Source organism: Necator americanus, chromosome II, assembly GCF_031761385.1.
Source record: "Necator americanus strain Aroian chromosome II, whole genome shotgun sequence".
Classification (NCBI taxonomy): domain Eukaryota; kingdom Metazoa; phylum Nematoda; class Chromadorea; order Rhabditida; family Ancylostomatidae; genus Necator; species Necator americanus.
The window spans coordinates 18,317,211-18,339,786 of NC_087372.1; the positions used below are offsets into that span (position 1 = coordinate 18,317,211).

The 22,576-nt window shown below is 41.3% G+C and overlaps 4 protein-coding genes across 7 annotated transcripts; 1 reads left to right on the plus strand and 3 right to left on the minus strand.

Moving 5' to 3' along the window:
- Positions 1–277: 277 nt before the first annotated feature.
- RB195_018331 (uncharacterized protein) lies at positions 278–631 on the minus strand (the record flags this gene model as incomplete). The annotated part of the gene is made up of 1 exon (XM_064185722.1): positions 278–631. One exon carries the CDS (start codon positions 629–631, stop codon positions 278–280), a length of 354 nt encoding a protein of 117 aa, XP_064041603.1.
- An 81-nt stretch (positions 632–712) lies between these two features.
- RB195_018332 (uncharacterized protein) lies at positions 713–1,714 on the minus strand (the record flags this gene model as incomplete). The annotated part of the gene is made up of 1 exon (XM_064185723.1): positions 713–1,714. The coding sequence occupies one exon, from the start codon at positions 1,712–1,714 to the stop codon at positions 713–715; it is 1,002 nt and encodes a 333-aa protein (XP_064041605.1).
- On the minus strand, positions 713–3,442 carry RB195_018333 (uncharacterized protein; the record flags this gene model as incomplete). 2 transcript variants are annotated; one of them, XM_064185725.1, is made up of 4 exons in its annotated part: positions 713–1,886; positions 1,952–2,086; positions 2,181–3,316; positions 3,398–3,442. In XM_064185725.1, the coding sequence occupies 4 exons, from the start codon at positions 3,440–3,442 to the stop codon at positions 713–715; spliced, it is 2,490 nt and encodes an 829-aa protein (XP_064041604.1). The 2 variants fall into 2 exon arrangements, with proteins under 2 accessions (XP_064041604.1, XP_064041606.1); XM_064185724.1 differs by lacking the exons at positions 713–1,886; positions 1,952–2,086; positions 3,398–3,442 and having other exon boundaries at positions 2,177–3,244.
- Positions 3,443–4,265: 823 nt separating this feature from the next.
- On the plus strand, positions 4,266–21,401 carry RB195_018334 (uncharacterized protein; the record flags this gene model as incomplete). Of its 3 annotated transcripts, XM_064185726.1 has the most annotated exons (25): positions 4,354–4,498; positions 4,551–4,694; positions 5,895–6,025; positions 10,634–10,770; positions 10,828–10,915; positions 11,691–11,798; positions 11,866–11,985; positions 12,162–12,281; positions 16,085–16,215; positions 16,339–16,426; positions 17,850–17,975; positions 18,156–18,290; positions 18,994–19,087; positions 19,184–19,275; positions 19,337–19,435; positions 19,627–19,785; positions 19,859–19,930; positions 19,990–20,088; positions 20,160–20,248; positions 20,318–20,445; positions 20,534–20,637; positions 20,720–20,767; positions 20,839–20,895; positions 21,056–21,127; positions 21,261–21,401. In XM_064185726.1, the coding sequence occupies 25 exons, from the start codon at positions 4,354–4,356 to the stop codon at positions 21,399–21,401; spliced, it is 2,727 nt and encodes a 908-aa protein (XP_064041608.1). The 3 variants fall into 3 exon arrangements, with proteins under 3 accessions (XP_064041607.1, XP_064041608.1, XP_064041609.1); XM_064185728.1 differs by lacking the exons at positions 4,354–4,498; positions 4,551–4,694; positions 5,895–6,025; XM_064185727.1 differs by lacking the exons at positions 10,634–10,770; positions 10,828–10,915; positions 11,691–11,798; ... (17 more) ...; positions 21,056–21,127; positions 21,261–21,401 and adding exons at positions 4,266–4,312; positions 8,942–9,072; positions 9,129–9,132 and having other exon boundaries at positions 4,386–4,498.
- Positions 21,402–22,576: the final 1,175 nt, after the last annotated feature.

Here is a 22,576-nt window from a genome sequence, read left to right on the forward strand (position 1 = left end):
ACACCCCTTTCTATGTCTATTCGTTGAGAGATCCCAACACCCTCAGTTTCTTTATAAATGTCGTAAAAGTATTAGAAGTGGTTGTCATATTCATTGTCAGTGCATGCTGTGCTAAAACTTCAGATGGTAAAATCCCTTAGAACCGGTACAACGGGTCAACACTGACGGACCAACACTTCCACGCCAAGAATCTTCTATGGTCTCCGCTAGTACTTTCAAAGTGTCTATGTACGAAGCGCGGCCCAAACTGGTCTAAGTCTTCTTCTTCTTCTTCTTTTTAGCGTTTGTCCCGCATTGTTGCAGGGTCCGCTTTTCTGCTTCTTGTCTTCCATTTGGTTCTATCCATTGCATCAGACGTACACAAACGTGCATCTATCATATCCAGCTTCACACGGTCTAACCAGCGAATCTTTGGCCTCCCACGCGGCCTCACTCCTGAAACGTCGAGCTTCAGTGCGGTTTGGGCCACAGAATCTTCCTCTCGCCGCAAGACGTGACCTAACCATCTCAGTCGGGCCTCCTTCATCTTCTTAGTCATCGGGACGACGTCGAAGATGGAGCGCACAGTGTCGTTTGATACTTTCTCTTTTAGCGTTACACCTATTGTCCACCTTAACATTCGCATCTCCATAGCGTGCAGCACTCTTTCCAAGGCTTTCGTCGTCGGCCAGCACTCGCATTCGTAAAGGGCAACAGGACGCACAATCGCCCTTTAGATCTTCGACTTCAGTCGAACAGGGACTTTCTTGTCGCACAGTACCCCTGTTGCCATTTTCCACTTCATCCATGCAGCATTAACACGTGCTCGACCTTCTTGATCAATGTCGCCTGTGGAAGTCACTTTGGATCCAAGGTACTTGAAACAGTTCACCTTGTTTAATTCGGTGCCATCGACACGAATTGAACCATCCTCTATCCTTGGTCCGCACTCCATATACTCAGTTTTTGATGTGTTGAGGCACAATCCATATTGCTGCAGCTGATCCTTCCAAGACTGTGCTTGTTTCTGAAGATCATCTCGAGACTCCGCCGCGAGCATGACATCGTCGGCAAAGAGTAGAGTCCACGGATGCTGCTTCTGGATTTCCTTCGTTATCGTGTCCATGCACAGTATGAACAGCAGAGGTGAGAGGGATGAACTCTGATGAACCCCTACTTGTACAGGGACCCTGCTTGTTCCAGCAGCATATCGTACAACGCTGGTAGGCTTCGCATAAAGTAGCTTAGTCCACCGCACATATTCTTCTGGTACTCTATGCGACCTCATGGACATCCATAACAGCTCATGTGGGACACGGTCGAAAGCTTTCTCGAGATCGAGAAAAGCAAGATGCACACTGCGGTTCTTCTCTCGATGTTTCTCCAAGAGGATTCGGACAGCATGGATAGCATCTATAGTGCTGCAGTCCTTCACAAAGCCGCACTGGTTGAGTGAAACGCTAACAATTTTCCTTAGACGAGCTTCCAGGACACGCTCAAAAACCTTTATCGTATGGCAGAGCAGTCGTATAGGCCTGTACGAGGTGCAGTCAGCAATGTCTCCTTTCCCTTTCCAGACAGGCACAGTCACGGAAGTTTGCCAATTGTCTGGAGTCCGTCCTTCTGCAACGATCTTGTTAAATAGAGCTGCGAGCCACATGGACCCTCGATCTCCTAGCAGCTTCCAGACATCAGCAGGTCTGTCATCAGGATCGGTTGCCTTGTCCGACTTCATTTTTGCGAGGGCAGCACTGACTTCGACGACAGTAATTGGTAGAACAGGACCCTCGACACTGGGAACGGTTGGGATGGGAGGATGACAGAACTCTTCGTTACACAAGTGATTGTAGTACTCTCGCCACCTCTGAGGATCTGACCAGAGCGGCGCAGAACAGCTCCACCAGCTCCTTTAACGATCTTGGTGTGCTCCATATCCAACGTTCAGCGATGACGCGCTCTGACTAAACGATACACTGCCCGCTCGCCTTCTCTGGTATCAAGCATGTCGTACACAGCCTTGTAGCGGTCCGACTTCGCCTTGGAGACTGCTTTCTTAGCCTCCCTTTTCGCCGCTAGGTAAGCACCCTGATCTTCAGGCTGACGCGTCCTCCACCAGAGCTTATACTTGGACTTCTTCTCACGAATTGCCGCCTGAACTTCCTCGTTCCAAAACCACGTAGCCTTTTGTACCTTTTGCTTACCTAGAGTCGCCTTTCCCAGAGTGTTCTCCGCGGTCAAGCGTATAACGCTGGAAGTAGACGACGATTTCCTCCACACTATGAGTAGGGTGGGGAAGTGTAGATGGAGCCACGGAGGCGAAAAATACCTCCTTTCGATCCTTCAGATTCCACCATTTGATGCGCTGTGTTTCAGTCCTTGCATGTCTCTTCCTTAGACGGGAGAGTTTCAAGTTCATAACGAGCAGATGGTGTTGGGCAGCGACATGGTCTGTAGGGATGACTTTTGAATCCTGCAGAAGTCGGCGATCTCGTCGGCGTAACATCCAGAAATCTATTTGTGTTTCACGACCGCCGCTGGTGTACGTGATCAAATGCGATTTTCTTTTCCGATGCTGCGTGTTAGCAATGATCAAGTCACTTGCAACAGCATACTCCAGGATTCGCAACCCGTCGTCGTTACGAGCTCCATAGCCGTATCCACCATGACAGCTCTCGAATCCGTCTTTCCGAGAACCGACATGTCCGTTGAAGTCTCCTCCGATTAAAAGTATTTCTTCGCTTTCCAGGGATTGGACGTACTGCTCCAGATCCTCCCAAAAACTTGCCTTCTCTTCTTCCCTACAGCCTGCCTGTGGCGCATAAGCAGAGACGACTCGCAATTCCACTTCTCCTGTATTTACTTTTACAGCCATCAAGCGATCCGATAGTCGATCCACCGCTGTGACGCTATTTCTAAACGACTCGTTCAATATGATACCAACGCCATTGCGATTTGATGTGCCGTGGTAGATTAGCTTGTAGCCATCGCCTAATTCCCTTGCCTTGGAGCCTTTCCAGCGAGTCTCCTGTACACAACATATGTCAACACGGCGTTTTCTGAGACTGTCTGCCAGTTCACGACTTCTTCCAGTAAGCGTCCCAACGTTAAGTGTTGCCAAGCGCACTGGATGTTGCTGGCGATGGCGGACTAACTTCTTTGGCCGGCTTCGTCCTCTAGCCGGTAGCCCTCGCATATTTGCCACATTGCCCGGGCGAGGACAATGCGCGTCGCTTCTGGGGTACGCCCTAGCTTCTGAAGAACACATAGTAGACATTAGCAGTATGACGCGACGGGGGTGTTGTCCTCGGTCGGCTTGTCGCACTAGCAAACTAGCAGCCTGGCACCGGAATCGTCGTACTACCTCCTCACTTAGCTAGCCTGTAGCCTTGGCCCAAGGACCGGGCTACTAGCCGGACACCTTTGTGGCATGGTTGAACCTGCCGAGACGAAGTCTCGCCACCATAGCTGCCCGACGGCCAAACTGGTCTAAGTGAGGCCGAGTTATAACGTGAACAGACGGACAAAATACGTCACGCTTTTATTATATAACGGATTTAATCACAGAACAGCAGTTTGCTTTGTGATAAGTGTTACGTACACTTCTATGTTTTGTAGAATTGCATACAAAAATGGTTTGTGTAGTTTCTTTGCTTTCTGTTCACGATTAATGTCTTGAGACTATGTCGGAAAAGATTGCATTCACCGTAGATGAAATGTTCCGCTAGGAAAGATAAGATATTCAAAAACTAATGTTCTTTCATTTTTTACACCCCTTCTCATCACCTTTTAAGTCATTATCGGGATCTCAGTTGCAGTAATATTTGTTATTTGCAGGTGATACTTGTTTTTTTTTTTCAGACCGAGCAACTAGATTCTTTCACATGGATTCATCACCTCTCCTTCAACCAATGATCCGGTACTGTACCCGTCAAAAGTCGTCAAGTTTTCCTTCTATGTTTCGTAGTGGCTTTTCGGTTTTTCCTCCTCTACCGTTTTTCTTACGATGAATTGTGCGTGCTGAAAATTTCTGCAGCTCTCATGCTTCTCGTTCAAGTTATAACATATCGATTTTCATGTTATGAAGGTTATATTTACGAAAACTTTTTTCTTCAAGTGGTTCAGTTCCGCTTTTGATACTGTTATTCCTGCTTTTGTTTTCTTTTTTCTGCAGATTCAGATAATTCGTACACAATGATTTTGGAGCATTTTAAAGATGGCAGAGTTACTCATTCAAAAAATCGTTTTTAATCCTATCTTGTCCGACATTGGAAGAGTGTTGGACTCGAATGATGAGCCGCCACAGTATATGTTTGACTTCCTTTAATTTTACTAGGTTTGTTGCGATGTAATTTAATCGTCTGGTAAGCATTTTGGATGGGTCTGCTGACGATTTTACGTAAACAAAGGGAGCGAGAACGTGAAATTCGCGTACTAATTCTTGGTCTGGACAATGCAGGGAAGACTACTGTGACTAAGAAGTTCTTAGGCGAAGAACTAAGTACTGTGGAACCTACTCTCGGTAAGCACATTGTGCTACGATTCATTGTCATTGGTGCTATTTCTTGGTTAAGGTTTCAATATCAAAACAGTGAACTTCCACGAGTTTACGATCAATTTCTGGGACGTTGGTGGCCAGAAAAGTCTTCGCTCTTACTGGAGAAACTACTTTGAGCAAACGGATGCACTTATATGGGTGGTGGACTCCGGAGACCAAGGTTCATATTCTCAAAATTTATACTGCATAAACTTTATACTTTTACATCAATAATGGTAATATTATGATGTTAACCAGAATCTAATTCCGTTGAAGTTTGTTTTCCTTTAATAAATAATAAATATGTAACACATTGTTTTTGGACTTCTAATTTTGTCTTACTGCATTTCTTACCCTTCCGCTAATTTAATTGGCAGGCTTCTGCTACATTTGTTTCTAGTGCCCTCCGCAATACTTTCCTTTGACATAGGGTTGCGGCAGTGAAATTAGGAAAGTCAACACGTGAAAGCGCTCTAGTCAAACGTTTGTTAGTGAGCAACATTTTTTGTTATTAAATATTTTGTTCATGTTTTTTTTTGCAGCCGTAATCACATGTCTGACATAAGTGAGGATAAGATTTCGTTGTTTTCAAGACTACACCGAAATCTCAAAAACATTCCAGTGGGATGTTTCCTAACTTTCCCTAGGTTATTTTAAGGAGTCAAAAAGCTTTTATGTAAATCAAATTATCCTACTATGGTTTTTGCTAAGGATCGTTTTTGGAAAGTATAGATGAATGTATTTGGCTCTTTCGTTAATCCATCCGGTTCTTTTCTACTGTTCTGGTCTGTTTTGGCGTAAGGTAAAAGATATTTTTGTCGCTAGGAATTATGTAGCTCTGTCCATCCTTTCAATCTAATCTTATATACTTCACTGTTGGAATGTTAGATACGCGGAAATTCTCGATAATTCTTGCTCCCCATTTCAGTCAACGTGGGCGAGACATTTCTAGTTTTCACGAGCAATTGGCTTTTTCTTGAAGAGCAGAGTACCCGATCTCGCGTCGTTCCGTTAATCTTCATTTCAGTGATTTTGCCAATTTTTTCTGAATTAAAGTGACCCAATTTCTCATGCACGGGTATTACGTAGCTTTGTATTGTTGTATAAAATTGGCGCGAAAAATGAAATGTTGCGTGGAGATTCCAGTTTATTTCATTGCTAAATATTGTCTACCCACTTTTAGTAAGATTTTTCTTCTGTTTGAGTTTGAGATAACCAAAAGTTCTGAGTTCTATATGAATCCACTCAACTCGATGGCTTGAATTGGAAATATAGCATTTGTTGAGAATTATTGCGTAACGTCACAACGCTGCAAATTGTGTTCAGGGTTACTGTTATCGGTTTAGCCATGCTACAAGGCCTCTTTAATTTCACATTTTAGAGCGTATGCTTGCATGTCGAGAGGAACTGAGGTCATTGCTTGGCGAGGAACGCCTTTCAGGTGCAACTCTGCTTGTGCTTGCCAACAAACAGGACTTGCCCAGTTCTCTTCGAGTTGCTGATATTGCAAAGGTACTTTTACACCTCAAAATTTACTGTGCTGGGTGTTTTTTTTTTGTGGCTAGATGAGCAGCTTTAAATCAATGCTCAACGGATATAATGACTAAAATTCCCTTCCAACAGATTACTTTTAGGACGGAGCCAACGATTATATGTGGGTAAAACGAAGCGCTAGAAAGTTTACTGGATCACGTAAATTCGTATTCACACGAAAATTTTCATCCTGCGATGAACGTAACGATGGTATCCATCATACCCGCCAAATACAAAATGATTCTTTGGAATAAATTGAAACCGTGTCATTTGCGAGAAAGCATGAAATATGACCGAAATAAATGAGTCCAGCATTTTGCTTGATATTGATATACGCCGAAGTTACTAGTTATAAGTTATGTTACTAGCTGTCGCTAACGCTTAATGTTTTCGTCTCAAGCAAATAGTACCAAAGGCGCTTAGGATACCCTGATAAAGTAACTAACTCTAACTGAACTAGAGTTTTAGATATGGAGAGAGTTAGCGCGTAATTGTCCACTTTTTTTGGATTTCCGGTGTTTTGACCTTTTTAAATCAAAATTTAAAATCGACCTTTTTATGGCGCCGCATCCTCAGAAGACCTAATCTCATGAAGAGACGTTATCTCCTACCATTAATGTGTTCGTTAACCATAAAGGATATGATCTCTTCACCTTTTCGAAGACAGCGCTGTTTTAACGATATCGCTTTGAAGTGCACTTTCCCATTAGTGTTATCGAAGCGTTTCTAAGAGCTGTTTTTTTTCTTCTTGCGGGTGGGTTTTTAAAGGCCTTCAAGTTGTGTTCTTTCTTGAGTACTTCTCAATAAGGGCTTACAGATATTGAGACGTATCTAGATACAATATTGAGGGTGATTGTCTTTCCCACCTCATTTTCAATTATCCAAGCAGTGGTTACAGACGTCGAGTGGGATCGTACAAGCACTCAAAATCATGAGCGTAGTGGTAGAGCAAAATAGTCCGCAAATTGAGGTGATTCAAATCCGCAGAAGTGTTATGAACGCCACCGGCTGAAACTGAGATGGAAATAGCTGAGATTGTCATGTCAGAGGAACTGAGACATCATATCATAACAGATATCTTGAGGATGAGAAAATTGTCAATGAAGCACTTGGGGCTAGGAACTGCGATGGTCTCTTCCTGAACCCCAAAATTTCATTTCTGGAGAACGCGCTAAAAATAGGTCAGATTAGAAAGCCATCGTAGTTGCGACTGTCTTTTTTTTGCAAAGTTTGCGTAGATGTACATATTTAAAAAGATATTGAAAAATCGGTTGCGTTTCTGTAACTTTTTTGCTTTATTTATTATTCCTCCAGAAATTACTAACATTGATTTCTGGTGTCTAACAATGCGCGAATACTGTTTCGAGGGTATCAAAGTATCTAGGATCTCTCTCGCAAATACATGAACTCCATACACCTGGTCAAATGTTTCAGTAGTGTCAGTTTTATGCCTAAACTTGAAATAATGGGACCGAATGATCCTCTCTTTTGAGTCCCTAAATCATACTGCAACGGTAATCACTGTAATTATTAACACCACAATGAGATTCCATTCTCGAAAATTCAGTGATAAAACGAAGTTCACGTCTAAACTGTAGTCTTTTGCTTTTGTTACTCACTGCTTATTAAACGTAGCGTACATGAAGACAGCCATACATACGAGCGTTAAGTTGGTCTATATAATAGATTTTCCTTTCAAAACATGATCGTGAGCTTTCCCATCGCTTTATCGTGCTTTTGAAGACTTGCTTTACGCGATTGGTCTCGTAATACTCTGACTGCATTTTCTTAGGTTTGGTTATGATACTTACACTTTTACAATAGTTATACAATTGCTTTGAAGTACCTAGAGGATATTAGTCAGCTGGCATTTGACAACTTTTTCAGGGATTCTTATAATGGAATGAATTCGGGTATTTGTGTTTTCAGGACAGAAATGCTCATTGCTGCGATACTCCTGTTGTCAAAATTCATCTAAAGCGAAAAGTCTAAAGTTTAACAGTCAGTTACGCCTACTTCCATTCTCTTCTCTTCCCCAATTGCATTCTTTTCATGGGTTTGCTGATGCGAGCATCGCGAAGGCAGGTTCTAGGTGCTTGGGGGCCACTAAGCTGGTTTAGTGGCAGCCGTAATTACAGAGAGATGTGCCATGTTGCAGACAGCAGCTAGCTGTTGGGTCCCTTTCGGGATCGAAACTCTCAAATTGGAAAAAAGGTGTTTAAAGCATGAACAAAGTATGAATGGTAGATTATTGTAGTTAAGGCTAAAAGTGTACTACACCATGAGAAGAACTGCAACATTTTTGTGAATGGCTGTGAAGGTTGAGAAGTGCAGAAGTTCATAGCACAAACAAGTTGCTAAGAAAGTAACATTCTGTTGAGATAACAGTTGATGATGTGAAAACATTGATCCAAAAAAACGACATAAATGTCGAAACTGTTGCACATTTTGGAAGTGTGTATACATAATGATCTTGGAGAAATTGAATGAGTTTAGTCCAACGAATTCGGCAGAATGTACAATTTCGTAGCGTTCTACGGAAATACGGCACATTTTTAACGTATTTTATCTTTTAGGAACAAAGCTCTAGACAGCAGGTTCAGCTTACTGGAACGTATCCAAAATGTCGTTTCATTTAAAAGCTGGCTCGTTGGAGCAGCAGCATATATTAGATATATCCTTTTCATCTTCTGTTCTTGTTTACTTAACCATTGCTTTTTTTCTCACCAGCCGTCTTTTTTTTCTTGCACGAGCTGTTAAACATAAAATTTCAAAGCTGGATATTATTATTAATATTCAAAACAAAATATAAATGTTGTACGCTTTTCTAAAACAAACAGTGGGATCCTTCCGGCAAAACTCTTCCACGAAGATTGTGATTCCTGCAAATTTCAGTTACTCAATTTGGAAGAAATTAAGTCGCATCATTGGCGGATCTACAGCTGCAGTGCTATGACGGGAGAGAATCTGCTCGAAGCTGTGAGCTGGATGTGTGACGATGTGGCGAGCAGAATCTTTACACTTGAGTAGGACCATTCTTACTAACATGTATGTATTTGCATTCGTATTGTCGCACTCCTAGGTGAGGTCGCCAGCGTCAGCTGAGCAGCCGTCTGCTTATATCCTCATGGTCACCCGACCCTCTCGATCGTCGTCTGGGCCTCGTCTGTGAGGCCTGCGTGAATCGATGTGTTTGCGGGTGGTGGAGGGGGTGCGACGCGTTAGTCTTGCGTCGCGTCGTATCAGCTGACCGCTTCGATAGCTGGTGGCCTCTGTGCCTGCAGATTTGCTGCTGCATCGAAAGTTTGCCGATAGTGCAGCGTCTGTATGATTGGATTGCGTTGTGCTGTGCTTTCATTTTTCTTTACCAACCGTCTGTATGTCTATCTTTCGCAATAAATCAGTTGTCAGTTTGATTCATTATTTGTTTTGATATGTAGAATTGAGATACTATTATGGACAGATGTCGAAACAATTCCACACCAAAATATAACCGCTGTCTTGTAGCCATTAGCATGGTTAATCTCGATCTGTGGGCGTTTTGCCATCATCAATGACCTTATAGACACAACATTACCCATTTGTTAAGTCGACAGATGGCTGCCTTTGCAAGAAATGATGATGTAGGAAACTGCATCATGTAAGCACTTTTCGTAAAGGTCAGAATTCTTTCCTTCTTAGTGGTTCGCTGGCTGTAACTGCTGGAGGTTGTGTAGGAGCGTCATTTAGCAGTAGAGGACAACTGAAACTGCTCTAAATCTTAGTAGTGCAGTTTCAATTATGTAATAATAGAAATCCTTGGTACGACCTTGCACATCGATGAGGGTCGTGGTAAAGACCATACTTGGAGGTCATATTTGCTCTTCGCCGTTCGCCGAAATATCTGACTAGGTTCCGTTTGATGCTGTATCACGTATGGCTACTCTAATATTTGAAGTTCCTTCACTGAAAATCAAGATTAGATCTAGAAGTTGTCGTCAGGTTTTTAGCACGTAGATTTCGTATGCTAGTGATATCCCTTTTAAGCGTTCGCAAAGTAGCGGCCGAACGTAATGCGCCCTTTCGGTTTTTCGAGAATGTCTTTTCTCTCTCATTTTCATGCAAATGTATGTTTCTTTGTAACCAATACGATTTCTTCGTTATTGCTTGGCATAGTCGGGTTTGTTATACTGGAAGCAAAAGAAGTTTAAAAAAAAATAAGAAAAAATCCGTGCTGTATTATTTGCTCTCAAGTTCGACAGTTTTCCAAATGTTGTCATTATAAGACTAAGCAGTGCATATCATTTGATTGAAGTATTAGGCAAAGGTCATTTATTTGTTTCCGATGGATTTTAATGTTTCTGTATAGTTGGGCCTCATCATCTCATGTTACAATTTCACTTGTGGGATCATATTTTAAAAGTGTACACATCTAGAATGTCGTTGATGGAGGAATTATATAAGTAAGTCGAATTTTTCGTATGAAATTGAGGGATGAGATTATTATTCGATTATTATTATTGTTATCATGCGCTAATGATCTGTCGTGTCGTTTTTACCTCGTTTCTTTGTATGACATTGTTCACTTGGGAAGTAAACGTTTCACAGATGAGCTGTGGCGGTCACGTCGAATTTGTGTTCCATTATCGGGTCACGGAATTCATGAGACTAATTGTTGATAATCTTGACCGGATGGAAACGGACTCTGCAAAGGATGTAGCTGAATGGATGATGAAGAGAATCAGGTAAGAGCAAGAGCAAATACAAAGCCATTGTAAAGACTTTACGTAGTATTGGTTTAGAGGGCGTGTCTGTACATCCACTGCTCGTTTTTCGATTGACGAGGAAGATGAGGCTTATGTTGACAATATAACGGTGCCTTTCCTATGCGTGAGTAGCGAATTGCTTCTTTTATTCCTTGCCCTTGTTAATATTTGTCCAGCTGGGTTTACTATGACCGTTATAGTCATTACCGTGATTAAAGCAGATCTGAAGATACAGTGACAGTTTAGTTATTTTCTTGTAACAGCATTTATCTCCATGAAGGGAAAAATAGTTAAAACAAGCAGCTGCAAAGTTTGTTTGTTCGGTAGTTTCGCAGGATAACAAGAACAACTTGGGGACTGTAGGACATTTTTTCACTGATCTCATTAAGGCGCAGGACTAATCATGAATAAGAATTGTATTGGTGAAAGCAAGTTCTTTCAGGGAAGGGCTTCGCTCGCGTTTTGTTTTAGGAATCCTTATAGTCGGTGTCGAATATATTCTGGTCGTTGAGTTGACATGATGCGTTACTTCCTCTGTGGTTGCGGAGTTTGGTCCGGTCCTGACGTCCCATCGAAAGGGGCAGTGCCAGACCACTGAGAGCGTAATGCGTCACGACACACTCACACAGCACATTCGGCGCCGACCATAAGTGAGATAGGGAGGAGTCGGTCCTCACTCAGGTAAAGGAAGTCTAGGTCATGCATTGGTTGCAGCGCAAGTGATGAGAATCCTTTCGCCCACCGTTCAAAAGTGAACGGGGTCGGAACACCGGCTCCGATTATCGTATGTATTGCGCCGACTATGCATACATAGCCAAGGCGCTATAGAAAGCCCGTGTGAGCCGAATGCAATCAGCGGCAAAACTTGTATTATTCGTTATATAAAGTCACTATTTCAGGATTTGCTTCACACTTGTCAGAAACGTCAAGTAGAGCGCGTTGATTTTGAAGTTGATAGTGAACCTCGAACCGTTTGCTGGAAATGTTACTGCTACACTGATGAAGAAGTCTGTTATTACGATTTTTCACCTTTTTCCAACCAAAATCGCTTTGTTGAACTCTTCATCTATTAAGAGTCCGTTGAGGTCTTGTGACGAAAGTATGACACTGGAAGCAAAATCCGTAGAGGGGGACTTGGAAGATTCCTTTATTGACTTTCTGAACAGACTAGAACAACGTCAGGAACTCATCAAGGTTGGAAGAAGTTGTACTTTTGAAATAGACTTTTCTTTTCGGGGATTTGTTTTAGTAGAGTTAGCACCTCATACTGGCTTTTAAAAGGTTACCCTTCACATTTAGCGACTTCGTCGCTACGCTTTTTTAAAGTGCGAAACTAGGGTTTTGCATTGTTGCAATGAAGCTATTTTTAGGAATCTGCTCTTCGTATTCTTTCTCCTCTACGCACTACTGTTGTATCTGAACATAACCGACTCGAGAAATCTGTTCAGACCGCCCCAAGTTGCCTTCCACCCGACGTATTTGTTCCAGAGGTGTGTTGCAGTGTTTGTTCGAAATAATTTGGATATCTTATCACCCTTTCCATAATTTGAAGAAATCACCGTTAACCAATAAGTTTAGCAACCAATAAGACTAGTGGTAGCCAGTACACGATCCACCATGGATCAATACTCCTTGTATAAAGGCGGCATACCACGAATTTGACACAGTGAGGGAATCTGCGGGAAAAGCTAGAAATGAGGTTGTAGATTGCGGGATCCGGGGTGGTTATGCTCATTCCTCCCTAATCGTCGTAAAAAAAAACGGGATGGAACAGCTTTAGTTCCTATGAGGTACGTTAGAATGCTTCTCCATGGACACGTTGCGGTCTCCTCAGTAGCCTGTTCATTGGTTTCGCTTGGATATGCTGGTGAGAAGGCATGATTGACCTTTGACCGTTCGCTCGTGAATGCGTGGCGTGCGCAAGGATGGCTCGTTGCAGCTGAAATTGTGATAAAAAAGGACGTGTTCCACACCCGTTTTTCTTGCGAATCCCACAGTCTGCAACCCCATCCTTAGCTTTTCCTGCGGATTCTCTCTTCATGTTAGATTCGTTTTATGCTGCCTTTAACTTGGTGATTCATTAAACGAAGACAGCTGCATTCTTACGCTTTTGCTCTCTGTCTGTTAAGGATGTGCAGGCGGCTCGATAATCAGTATCTCGGCGACGTCGGTTCGCAGTATGTAGACTAACCTTAAGTTCTATGAAGTAGTATCTTGAAGTATCGAGAATTTTTAATACCACATTTCTGAATCTTGAACAGTTTATTTGGAGAACACTCGTATATACAGATCAATTTTTGCTCGAATTTCACAGTTATATTTTTGAACTAAGATTTGGATCCCAAAAATCCACTCAAAGCCATTTTTTTTTGAAATTTTCAATTGTGTTCCATTTGGGTTTGGTCGTTAAAGCTGTATTATCTTACAACTAAATCCGCTGATATTTTTCATTTGGGTGGTTCGCTTCAAAGAAAATATTTTGGACTTGTTTCCTCCCGCTGACTGGGACATAAAATGCGCTCCATAACAGACAAACTATCTTCTTTGATCGGGTAAAGGCTTCTTCTTGCTACTAGACTTGAAGGACCCAGCCGCCTTTACTTAAAAGTTGGAATTAATTTGTAGCTTTTCCTTTCACTTGTGAACAAGGTACCTGTGGACGCTTTGATTCTTCGTATTCGAAAAGAGGGAGAGTTTAGTCTTGTTTTTTTTCTCATTGTCTGTCTGCACCCAACGCGGCATCTTTGCTTAGTTTTTTTTTTTGTGGAGATGAGACCTTCAGGAGATATCTAATGCAGCTTTATACATTAGGAACTTAGAAATGACCGAATAACCAGTTTCTAAATCCGAGAATTCGGAGAACGACGAGTTTCTTCATAGTTGAAAAAGGCAGCCGTTAGAGTTTTGCAAAGGTCCAGATGCGCCAAAACACAAATGCGAATATGCTGAGTGGTTTTGCCTTTGACAGTGCGGTTATGGAGTAAGGTTTTCTAAGAGGAATCACGACATGTTGGCGCTTTTCTCCGGTTCTCCTGTGTAAGCACTTTTCTGTTTTATCTTGGGGCGGGCTTAGCGAAATTATGAGAGGTGATCATTACGTCCGCACAGTCTAAGGCGCCCTGGACAAACCAAGTTTTTCGTCCTTCGGGGTAGATAAATTGTCTAGAAGGATAAAGATCTCAGCAGATAATTATATTGAACGCATACCCGTTGATAAACGCTAGACGATGTTATAGTAGAATGCGTTTGAGCATCCCGAGTTAGTTGATTGAAGTCACACACTTTATTCTTTGTCATTTTATGTTGTGAGATGCATAGCTCATTTGAGAAATAAGTGCAATCGTTCTCCGTCTAGAGCAGGGTAAAGATAAGAAGGATTCTGAGTCAAAAGACTTACGGCAGGCGCATCGCGCTCATTCATTTGAACCCACACCCGGCGCCGACTATACATATGAAAAATCGCGGTTCTTTGACTACACTGTAGATATACAGGGTGGCGAAAAATTACGTGCGCCATAAAAAGCTTTCAATTTTTCTCGCCAACAAACTTTTAAACAAATTCATTTTTATATGACATTAAACCACAACATTTTATTATTACAAGGAATTTTCGAAGTGGCCGCCATCAACTTTGATACAGCCGTCAACTCGTTCCTTCACCGAACCCTCCTCTTCTCTAAACCCGCAAACAGAGAAGTCTAATGGATTAAAATCCGGGCTGCTCGCAAGCCACAAATCCTCCGTCAAAAAAGCCGATTTTGGTCTCGAGGAACTGAATCATTGTTTTGGCTCCATGGGCTGGAGCCCAATCATGTTGAAAGATAAAATTGGTATCCATGGCACCATAGCTTTCTACACGATCTTTTCTTGAGAGACGTTCGCACTAATATTCACGTTTTTATCGGTAAAAATCAAAGGAGTCCCGAGGCAATGCTACCGCCCCAAACCATTAAGCTTTCAGGAAACAGACTCCTTGTGGCAATTTTTCGCTTGTGATTGTTCTTGAGAGCCTAAGAAGTTGGCGGTGATTCTGAGAGCTTTTAGCCACTTTAACGGTGAAAACCTTCGTCATACCACAGGATTCGACCTCAATTCGCCGCACCTTAAAAAAATCCCCGTATTCTCTTGCATTTTCCCTTCCGATTTTGCTTTGCTTGATCGGTAAGAACTTTTCCGTTAAACAGGCGATAACTTCGAATTCCAGGCTCACTTTTCACTATCATTTGAATAGATTTGCGAGAAATATTGTGCTGTTTTGCCACCTTGTTCAAGCTCAGATCAACTTTTCGGCCAATCTTTTTCTTAATGATCCCACGCCAAATAATAATCACGTAATCTGTCGGGTGTTGACAGTCCGTTTTCGTCCACTTTTGGGTTTGGTTTGAACGTGTCCTTCCACTTTCTATTGCTTTACAATCTTCTGGACGGTTCTTAGAGAAATTAAGTCCTTCGTAAGCCTCGAAGAAATTGCTGAGTTCTTCATCCCACTCATGGCTAACCGTGCAATCGCGTCACGACTTGGGCAGGTCTTCGCCATAGCTTGGAAAAAGATTTTTCCTACAAACCAATAATAAGCAACAAATAAATATTTAAAAGAGAAAAATTAAATCAATAATAAAGAAGTTCTAATAATTGAATAAAGCACAAATGCTTTATACAATTATTAGAACGGAGTCAGGTGTCACGCGCACGTAATATTTCGCCACCCTGTATTCATCGGCAGTTAAATTACGGTCAGGAACTTGTGATCTCTGAGTTGAACGCCATAGTACTTTCTTCGATGGTCATCGGGAACCTTCGTTGAAAACCAGCAATTGGAAAGTTGCGGTGCTTTGTACGCAATCTTTGTGTAGTGTGCTCCAGAAGTCAAAACGTTTTGTTCAGACTGTATATCTCTACAAGCATGTCATTCACTTTTCATGTCCAAGTCACAAACTTTCTGTTTGTCCGCGAACACCCGCTGTATGTGCGTCGCAGTCCTGTGTAAACTTAAGCTACGACCTGAATATGCGTGGGGTTCTGATATGGCGTGTAATTTGTTTATTTTTTCTATTTGTTGGTGAAAAGATCATCAATTTAAGATGTCGTCAATTTCATCAATTAGAAACTATCAGCGACATTCTCGGTATATTTCGCTAGTTTTTTTATGTCCCAGTTGTCGCATCTGCTTTTATTTGAAATCCAAATATTCACATCTTTTTTGTGGCTTTGACTTTTTTTTTGGCGTTCCTGGAGTGTCATTGGCGACAGTCCATCTGTTGTCAATTATTTCGAACCAGTCGTCATTCTTTAGTTGCCTCCTCCTGACCTGTACCAGTGCCACGATGCTCAGTTAGATGATGGAAGTGTAGACAATTTTGTGGATGCACTCTTTGATTTCGAACCAAAGTTCGATATCCTCAAAAATGTGAGAACAGTGAGGTGGTGAGTTTCTTGTCATTTTCTTCCTGTGGTTTGGGCATTGGGAAGAACAGTTTCTTGCAATTCAGATGACCGTAGACATCTTTTCCATATTAAGTGCAAGCATTCAACTGCATTACTTTTCAGTGTTACTTCTCCTTCATTTGTTTTATCGAGAGACTTTTGCTGGAACTATGAAGATCTCACCCGGAACTGGGAACGTTCTCTGAAAGCGGTTAGTTTTTTCAATGTCCTGAACCCTCTGCTTAACTAGAAAGCTGTGCCGCTTTTCCGTCCCTCTCCCAACTGATTAACGCTTATTTCCCCTCTCTGTGAAACTGGTGAGTTGTATAGCATTGTAGAAGCATTGATGAAATGAAAGAAACACAATTTAAGTGATATCATTCCAATAAACAAATGACATAAATACAAGATCGGAAAATGCTGCCTTTTAAGCTTGTAAAAAAGCAATGAAACGAAGATCCTTCTTCAGTCGGTTACCTGAACCACCAATGAGGAGGCTTTCTGATAAAAGGGCATTTGCTTCCGTTTGTTTGAAGGTTGTATTGTTCCTCTTTCGTCCTATCATTGAAAAAATCATTTTATGCTTGGTGGTATAGTGCTGAGAATCTGCGTATGTCACGATGAAAAAAAGTTTTCCGGACCTCATGGGGGATACCGTAGAATTTCAATTCTTGTAGCAAAACGTATTAGTAACATGTGGCATGTGATAACACTTTTTTTTTATCGTGAAACGTTATTTGAAATCGGCCTCAAATGTACTAAACAGGATGTGGGCGTTGCATTTTTGATTGGTGAAGACACCGAAAGAGTGTGTGTCAGCCGGGCAAAAAGGGAGCTTTTATCAAAATGAGGGCACAAGGCCAACTTTTCTATAAGAAAATAGCACGGAACTTCTTGATGATTCCTTGATATCCATGCATTATAGTTCAGGTGCGCGAGATATAGTAATCTGTTTTGAAATCCTCCCAGTAACACTTGTTTTTATATTCACAGGTATTTTTGAGAACTCTATGGGCGGGTGTGGTGTAGCGGTTAGAGGTTCCGCTTCCTGCACGATCGATCGGAGGTTCGAATCCGCCCTAGTGCTCACCAAGCCTTTCATCCCTCCGGGGTCGATAAATTGGTACCAGACTTGTCTGGGAGGATAAAAGCACTGACTTGACACATCGGCTAGCCACCGCAAGTCATTGTATAGGCCAGATACACGTTCGTAAACCTCAAACGATTCTGAATTGAAGTGAACGTGGGGGCGCATCCCAAGCGGATTGATTAACGCCAGAAACTTTATCCTTTTTATCCTTTTGAGAACTCTGAACGTATCAATCTAACGTAGTTGCACTTTTCGCAGCAGTTGCGGCCGGAGTAATTTTCGGGCGTCAGCAAGATGCGAAACAGATGCTTTCGTCTGATCACAAAATTTATAAAACTCCTATTTACCTACTGCAAAAGAACAGTGTTATTATTTAACTGATCATAGTTGAAACAATAGAAGAACACATGTACAATTTGAAACAAGTATTTTGGGGGATTTCTTTGGTATTACGTGGTTCGATTTTACTCGTCAGATACATACCTTTCGTAACATTTGACCCTACATACACTTTAATAATTTAACTTTAAATAATCATCTCTAGATTAGTACAATGTGGCCATTAGAAGATGCACGATACAAAACGGTTTCTGGTCAGGAAACATTGTCCAATATCGAGGACCTGATAACTCTTCAAGAAACTGCGGTGATTGCCCATCAGATGCAAAAGGTACACTAAAGCCTAAAGAGCTGTTATCGCTTTCCAGGAGTTTTGATTATTATTTTTAGAATTACAATTACTATTATTTCATTCGATTTATTATTATCGACTGCTCATTGGCAACAGTTATTATTACTAAGGCCATATTTTGTTCGGAGAAGGTTGTTCCAATTAATATTCTGCTTCAAGAGGTGGAATCGAGTACGTGATGATGTTGGTCTGTCGATGACTGCTGCTCTCATCACAGGTGTTGGCGGAGTAAGCGAAGGAACGCAGGCGACTGCGGCATCTGAGAAAGTGGAAAAGAAAAAAGAAAGTGAAGAGGTTGGTATTCATTGCTTTTCGTTCCCCAAAGATATGTTGACTAACCATTTACACGTAATATCATTTAAAAAAGGATATCCACGACAGGTTTCTCAGAAACTTGAACTTTTCTGGGAACTGTTCAACTTTCTACTAAATGTTTGCCTCAATCATGAATAGAACAATTCATCATCCCACCAGTGTAGTTCATTTTGGCTTCAAGGGCAACATTGGTGTCGCGGGTATCCAATGACTAACTTCCGTTTTGGTTATAATTCACTACCGAAGCATCCTTGTTCTATTTGTGTTGCGAGAAACTACTGCACGAAATTTGACTCGTGCTTTTGTGAAGTGATATAATTTAGTTATGCACAACTAAGATTCTATATTAAACATACGAAAGAAAATAAAACAATTCCGTTCCATGAAGTTGTTTTACCACAGTTATCTCCGAATTGCTAGGTTGGTGAAGAACAAGAACTTTCGAACTTTCGCACTGCTGTAAGAAATCGAGTCAAATACTTTGTCTGCTATAGTACTCTATTCGTAAATTGTGTTTCCTACTAGAAAATTGTAGGAAAAAGGCTCATTTTGTGACTGCGAGAGCCGTTTGTGATGCTGTGAAAATCTGTAATTGCTTGTCCTGTTGAGAAAATGAGGTGTTTGCTAAGTTGCCATATATGGTTTAAATTTTACATGTGCACCTAAGGCTATTTATTTTAAGTGGGTCAATGCTTTGCTGAAGATGTTGGAGCAGAAACCGGCAAAAAGCAGAAAGCTTCTCAAAGGCCTAATCAACTATTCAAAAGATCACAAAAGTACGAAGTCATCGAAGACACGCTGCTGTGAAGGATGTCGTAAAAACGGCTCTAATTCCAAATCTTCGAAGTCCGAAATATCGAAGGATGATACAGGCAACATTAGTTCTGAATCAGACAATGCTCATACCGCTCTCAATGTATACGAGTACATGAAAATGAAGTTGAAGGAACATGAAAGAGCAAAGGTGCGTTCAATTAGAGAGTTGATTTGCATAATTCGTCAACTTTTGTATGATCTTTTCTTAGAAATCCGAAGTGAACGCGAATCTGTCGGAATTAAAACCCGAGAAACCGGAAAGAGAAGCGAATCAACATGATATTCGCGCTTATATGGTTGGAAGAAAGGTAATTGTTTGAATAGACGCTCAAGTAGTTTCCAAATCGCACTGAATTCTCATATTGAAACATATTAAGCAAGCCAGAATTGTTTTTTATAAATTAAAAAACGTGATATTTTATATCGTCATGTCGTCATAATGTTCAATTGGAGCAGCTTAAGAACGGGATAAATCTCAGCCACTGTCTTCCACCTTTAGATATACGATCCCTCTCGAAGGACCACCGGTGCGCAAACAGATATTCGAGAGTTTTGTATCGGAAAAAAGATGAAAAAAGCAACTAGAGCCGAAGTTGTCGAAGCAGCAGCAAATACCTTTTCACCGGGAAGTGAGAAAGTGAAATCATCAAAGCCCAAGGTAAATTGCGAGCAATCAGCAAATATTTGTCTTCGAAAGTGTAGCAGGGACAAGTGACTAAGGATTTTTTCAGTCCACTTCGAAGCAACGTATAGCTGGAAAGTACTACAAATTGACTAAATCACCCACACTTGCTGTTACCGGAGTATGTATGATTATTTCCCCCATATTATATTGGTGCTAATCGTCTTCGTGTTTTCTCAGGAGTCGCCGACGACTTTTGTTGGTGTATCTCAGGGTTCTGCAGTGTATGCGAAAAGCTTTAAAATCGTTAACCTCTCTTGCAAAGAGCTGCAGATTTCGGTACGTTTATGTCGTTGAGAGCTGCACTAATTTGTTGAGACTAGTTCAGATTTAAAATGTTTCTGTTACAGATGTCCGCTGTCGACTGGCCGGGACAGGTTCAACTCTTGCACCCTGATTCTGTGACTCCAGTAGGAGCGGGACAAACAGCAGAAATACCGTACGCCTTGCCTTGGATGCTTCACCTTCGCAGAAGTTGGCACTTTTATGAGATCACATCCATTTTAAGGGTTGCTATCACTCGACCTCTAAATGCTGGTGAATCGGAGTGTCTGCAACTACGTGTTCTGCACAGAAACGTTCCGATATCCCACGCAATCTCATTCAAATACAATTCGTTGAAGGAACATTGCGAAGGTTCCAGTCTTCACATCCTATTAACATGTCTTGCGTTTTTCTCCTAACCACGACTAGGTTCCTTTTTGCTAAAGCTTTTCTTCTTTAGGACCACAATTATCAGATTTGGATGATCCGTGCGATGTTCTCACTAAGCTTCATAAAGCTCAAAAGAAAGCGCGCTGTCTAAGATGTCCTCGTGGTCTTGATGAGGTTAGTTCTGTTTCTTTCTTTCTTTATGCTTTAGTTAAACTTTTTGCTCTAAATTTCGCTCGAAAACGGAACAGAATTGCAGACGAAAAGTACCGAAGAAACCATTCATACAGTCATCAATATGTTGAAGGTGAGTTGGTAATTCATTCTCATCTTAGTTCTTTTTTTTCAAAAGCTACTATATCCAACCACTTTTCTTAGGACGAGGTGGAGAGCCTTTGTCGTGGAGTTTTTGCGGACGCAACCGTACAGGAAGAAGTAAGATTCCTCCGAATAACTATTTTATTCTATCTCTATTCATTTTGCTCTGCTTCCCATATGTGTTGCCACCCATTAGTGTTTTTACAAACAAGTTGCACTAATCGAGAATTTTTCCCCAGTAAACAAAACTTGTATTATATCGTTGCTTATTCTCTAGATGCAAACCGTTAGCGTTAAATGCCCATCCAATTTTATCAGCGATGTTATCGAAGCTGAGATGCCCATTGAGGTTAGAGTTATGTTCTGTCGTTTACTCCTTAAATTTTTCTCTTGTTATATTTTTTTTGACAGTATTATTGTGAGTTGCAAACTTTACTATATCTTAAGTTTTTTTTTTACCTCCAGAATTTTTCAAATTTTAGAGTGAGGGAAAAGAACAAGAGTTCCAATATGCTGAAAGCAACGAAGGAGACTCGATTACTTCGGACTTTGAAATTGTAGACGTAGACGAAGGAGGGAGCATGTCTTCGGACCAGGATGAGATAGATGCATATGTAGTTTAAAGAACGTAGATGCAGTTTGTATACGTTCGTTTAACCATGTTTTTGCTACTCTTTTATACGCTTATTATACCGTTTACGCTTACTTTATCCGTTTGTGGTGTGCAGGGATTCAATCATTTATTCGTTGTGTGTGTGTGTGTGTGTGTGTGTAGTCAATCACTGCTAGTGTTTCTCTAGTGTCAAATAAACTAGATAGTCATTTTAGGAGAAACGTACACCTCCTGTATGTCTTTCATTGTACCTATCAATGTATAAACTTGATTTCAGTTCTGGTGTTGGCGCGTCTTATAAGCTGGTGGTGATTGTTCATTTACAAAAGTATGTTCTTAATAACACATACAGCGAATTAGGAGAACAGATTAGAGATTCATTCTTCAAAACATTCAAATGTTGAATGTTCAATCAACGATTCAACATTCAACATTCTGCTCGACGAAAATTACTGAACCATTCCTCTTGTGGTACTCCCTGCAATTCAGTTTCTGTAGGAGGAAAACGACTGATTTCTTAGCATGGATAGGTTATGTTCTTTCCATTTCTAATGGAAAAAAATAGTATTTGATATGCAGTTTCTGCATCTTGTCCACAGCAGGGTTGTGCAGAGCCTCTGAACAGTGACATTGCACAGTCACCCGTGTAGTGACTCCAGTTCTTCAGATGTTATTTGTTCCATTACCTTATTTATTTCGCTACGAAAACTGACTTTTTGACCTTCTAAACTACTTGAACCTTGTCGCTTTTAAAGTAATAATTGCTAGTACTACTCGTTAGGATTACTCGAGCTGCTCAGAAAGCGGGTTGCTTTAAAAACAGGGGATTTGATCATTGTTGTGAAACAAAGCGCGAACATATTACCGTAGTAGAGGTTACTACTGCTTTAACATTTGGTCTTCCTTATTGGAAGAGCACCATTACAGAGCTTTTTGAAAAATTTGAGAAAGTGCATTGATTATTCGCTGTTTTCTTGCCTTCAGTTCCTGCCACATCTTCGCTTCTTAGAATATTTTCGGTCCGTACTCTGTTTCCTTGATGTCATCGTCGTCTGCTCATCCTTTAGACCCGCACTTTTCCGTTAGATGAGTCATTAAGAGAGGGCGCGTGCGTTATGGCAGACCATCCCATAAGCAAAGGAAAGAATCTGAACACCTATTGGGTGTAGTATCGTCTGCATCTCG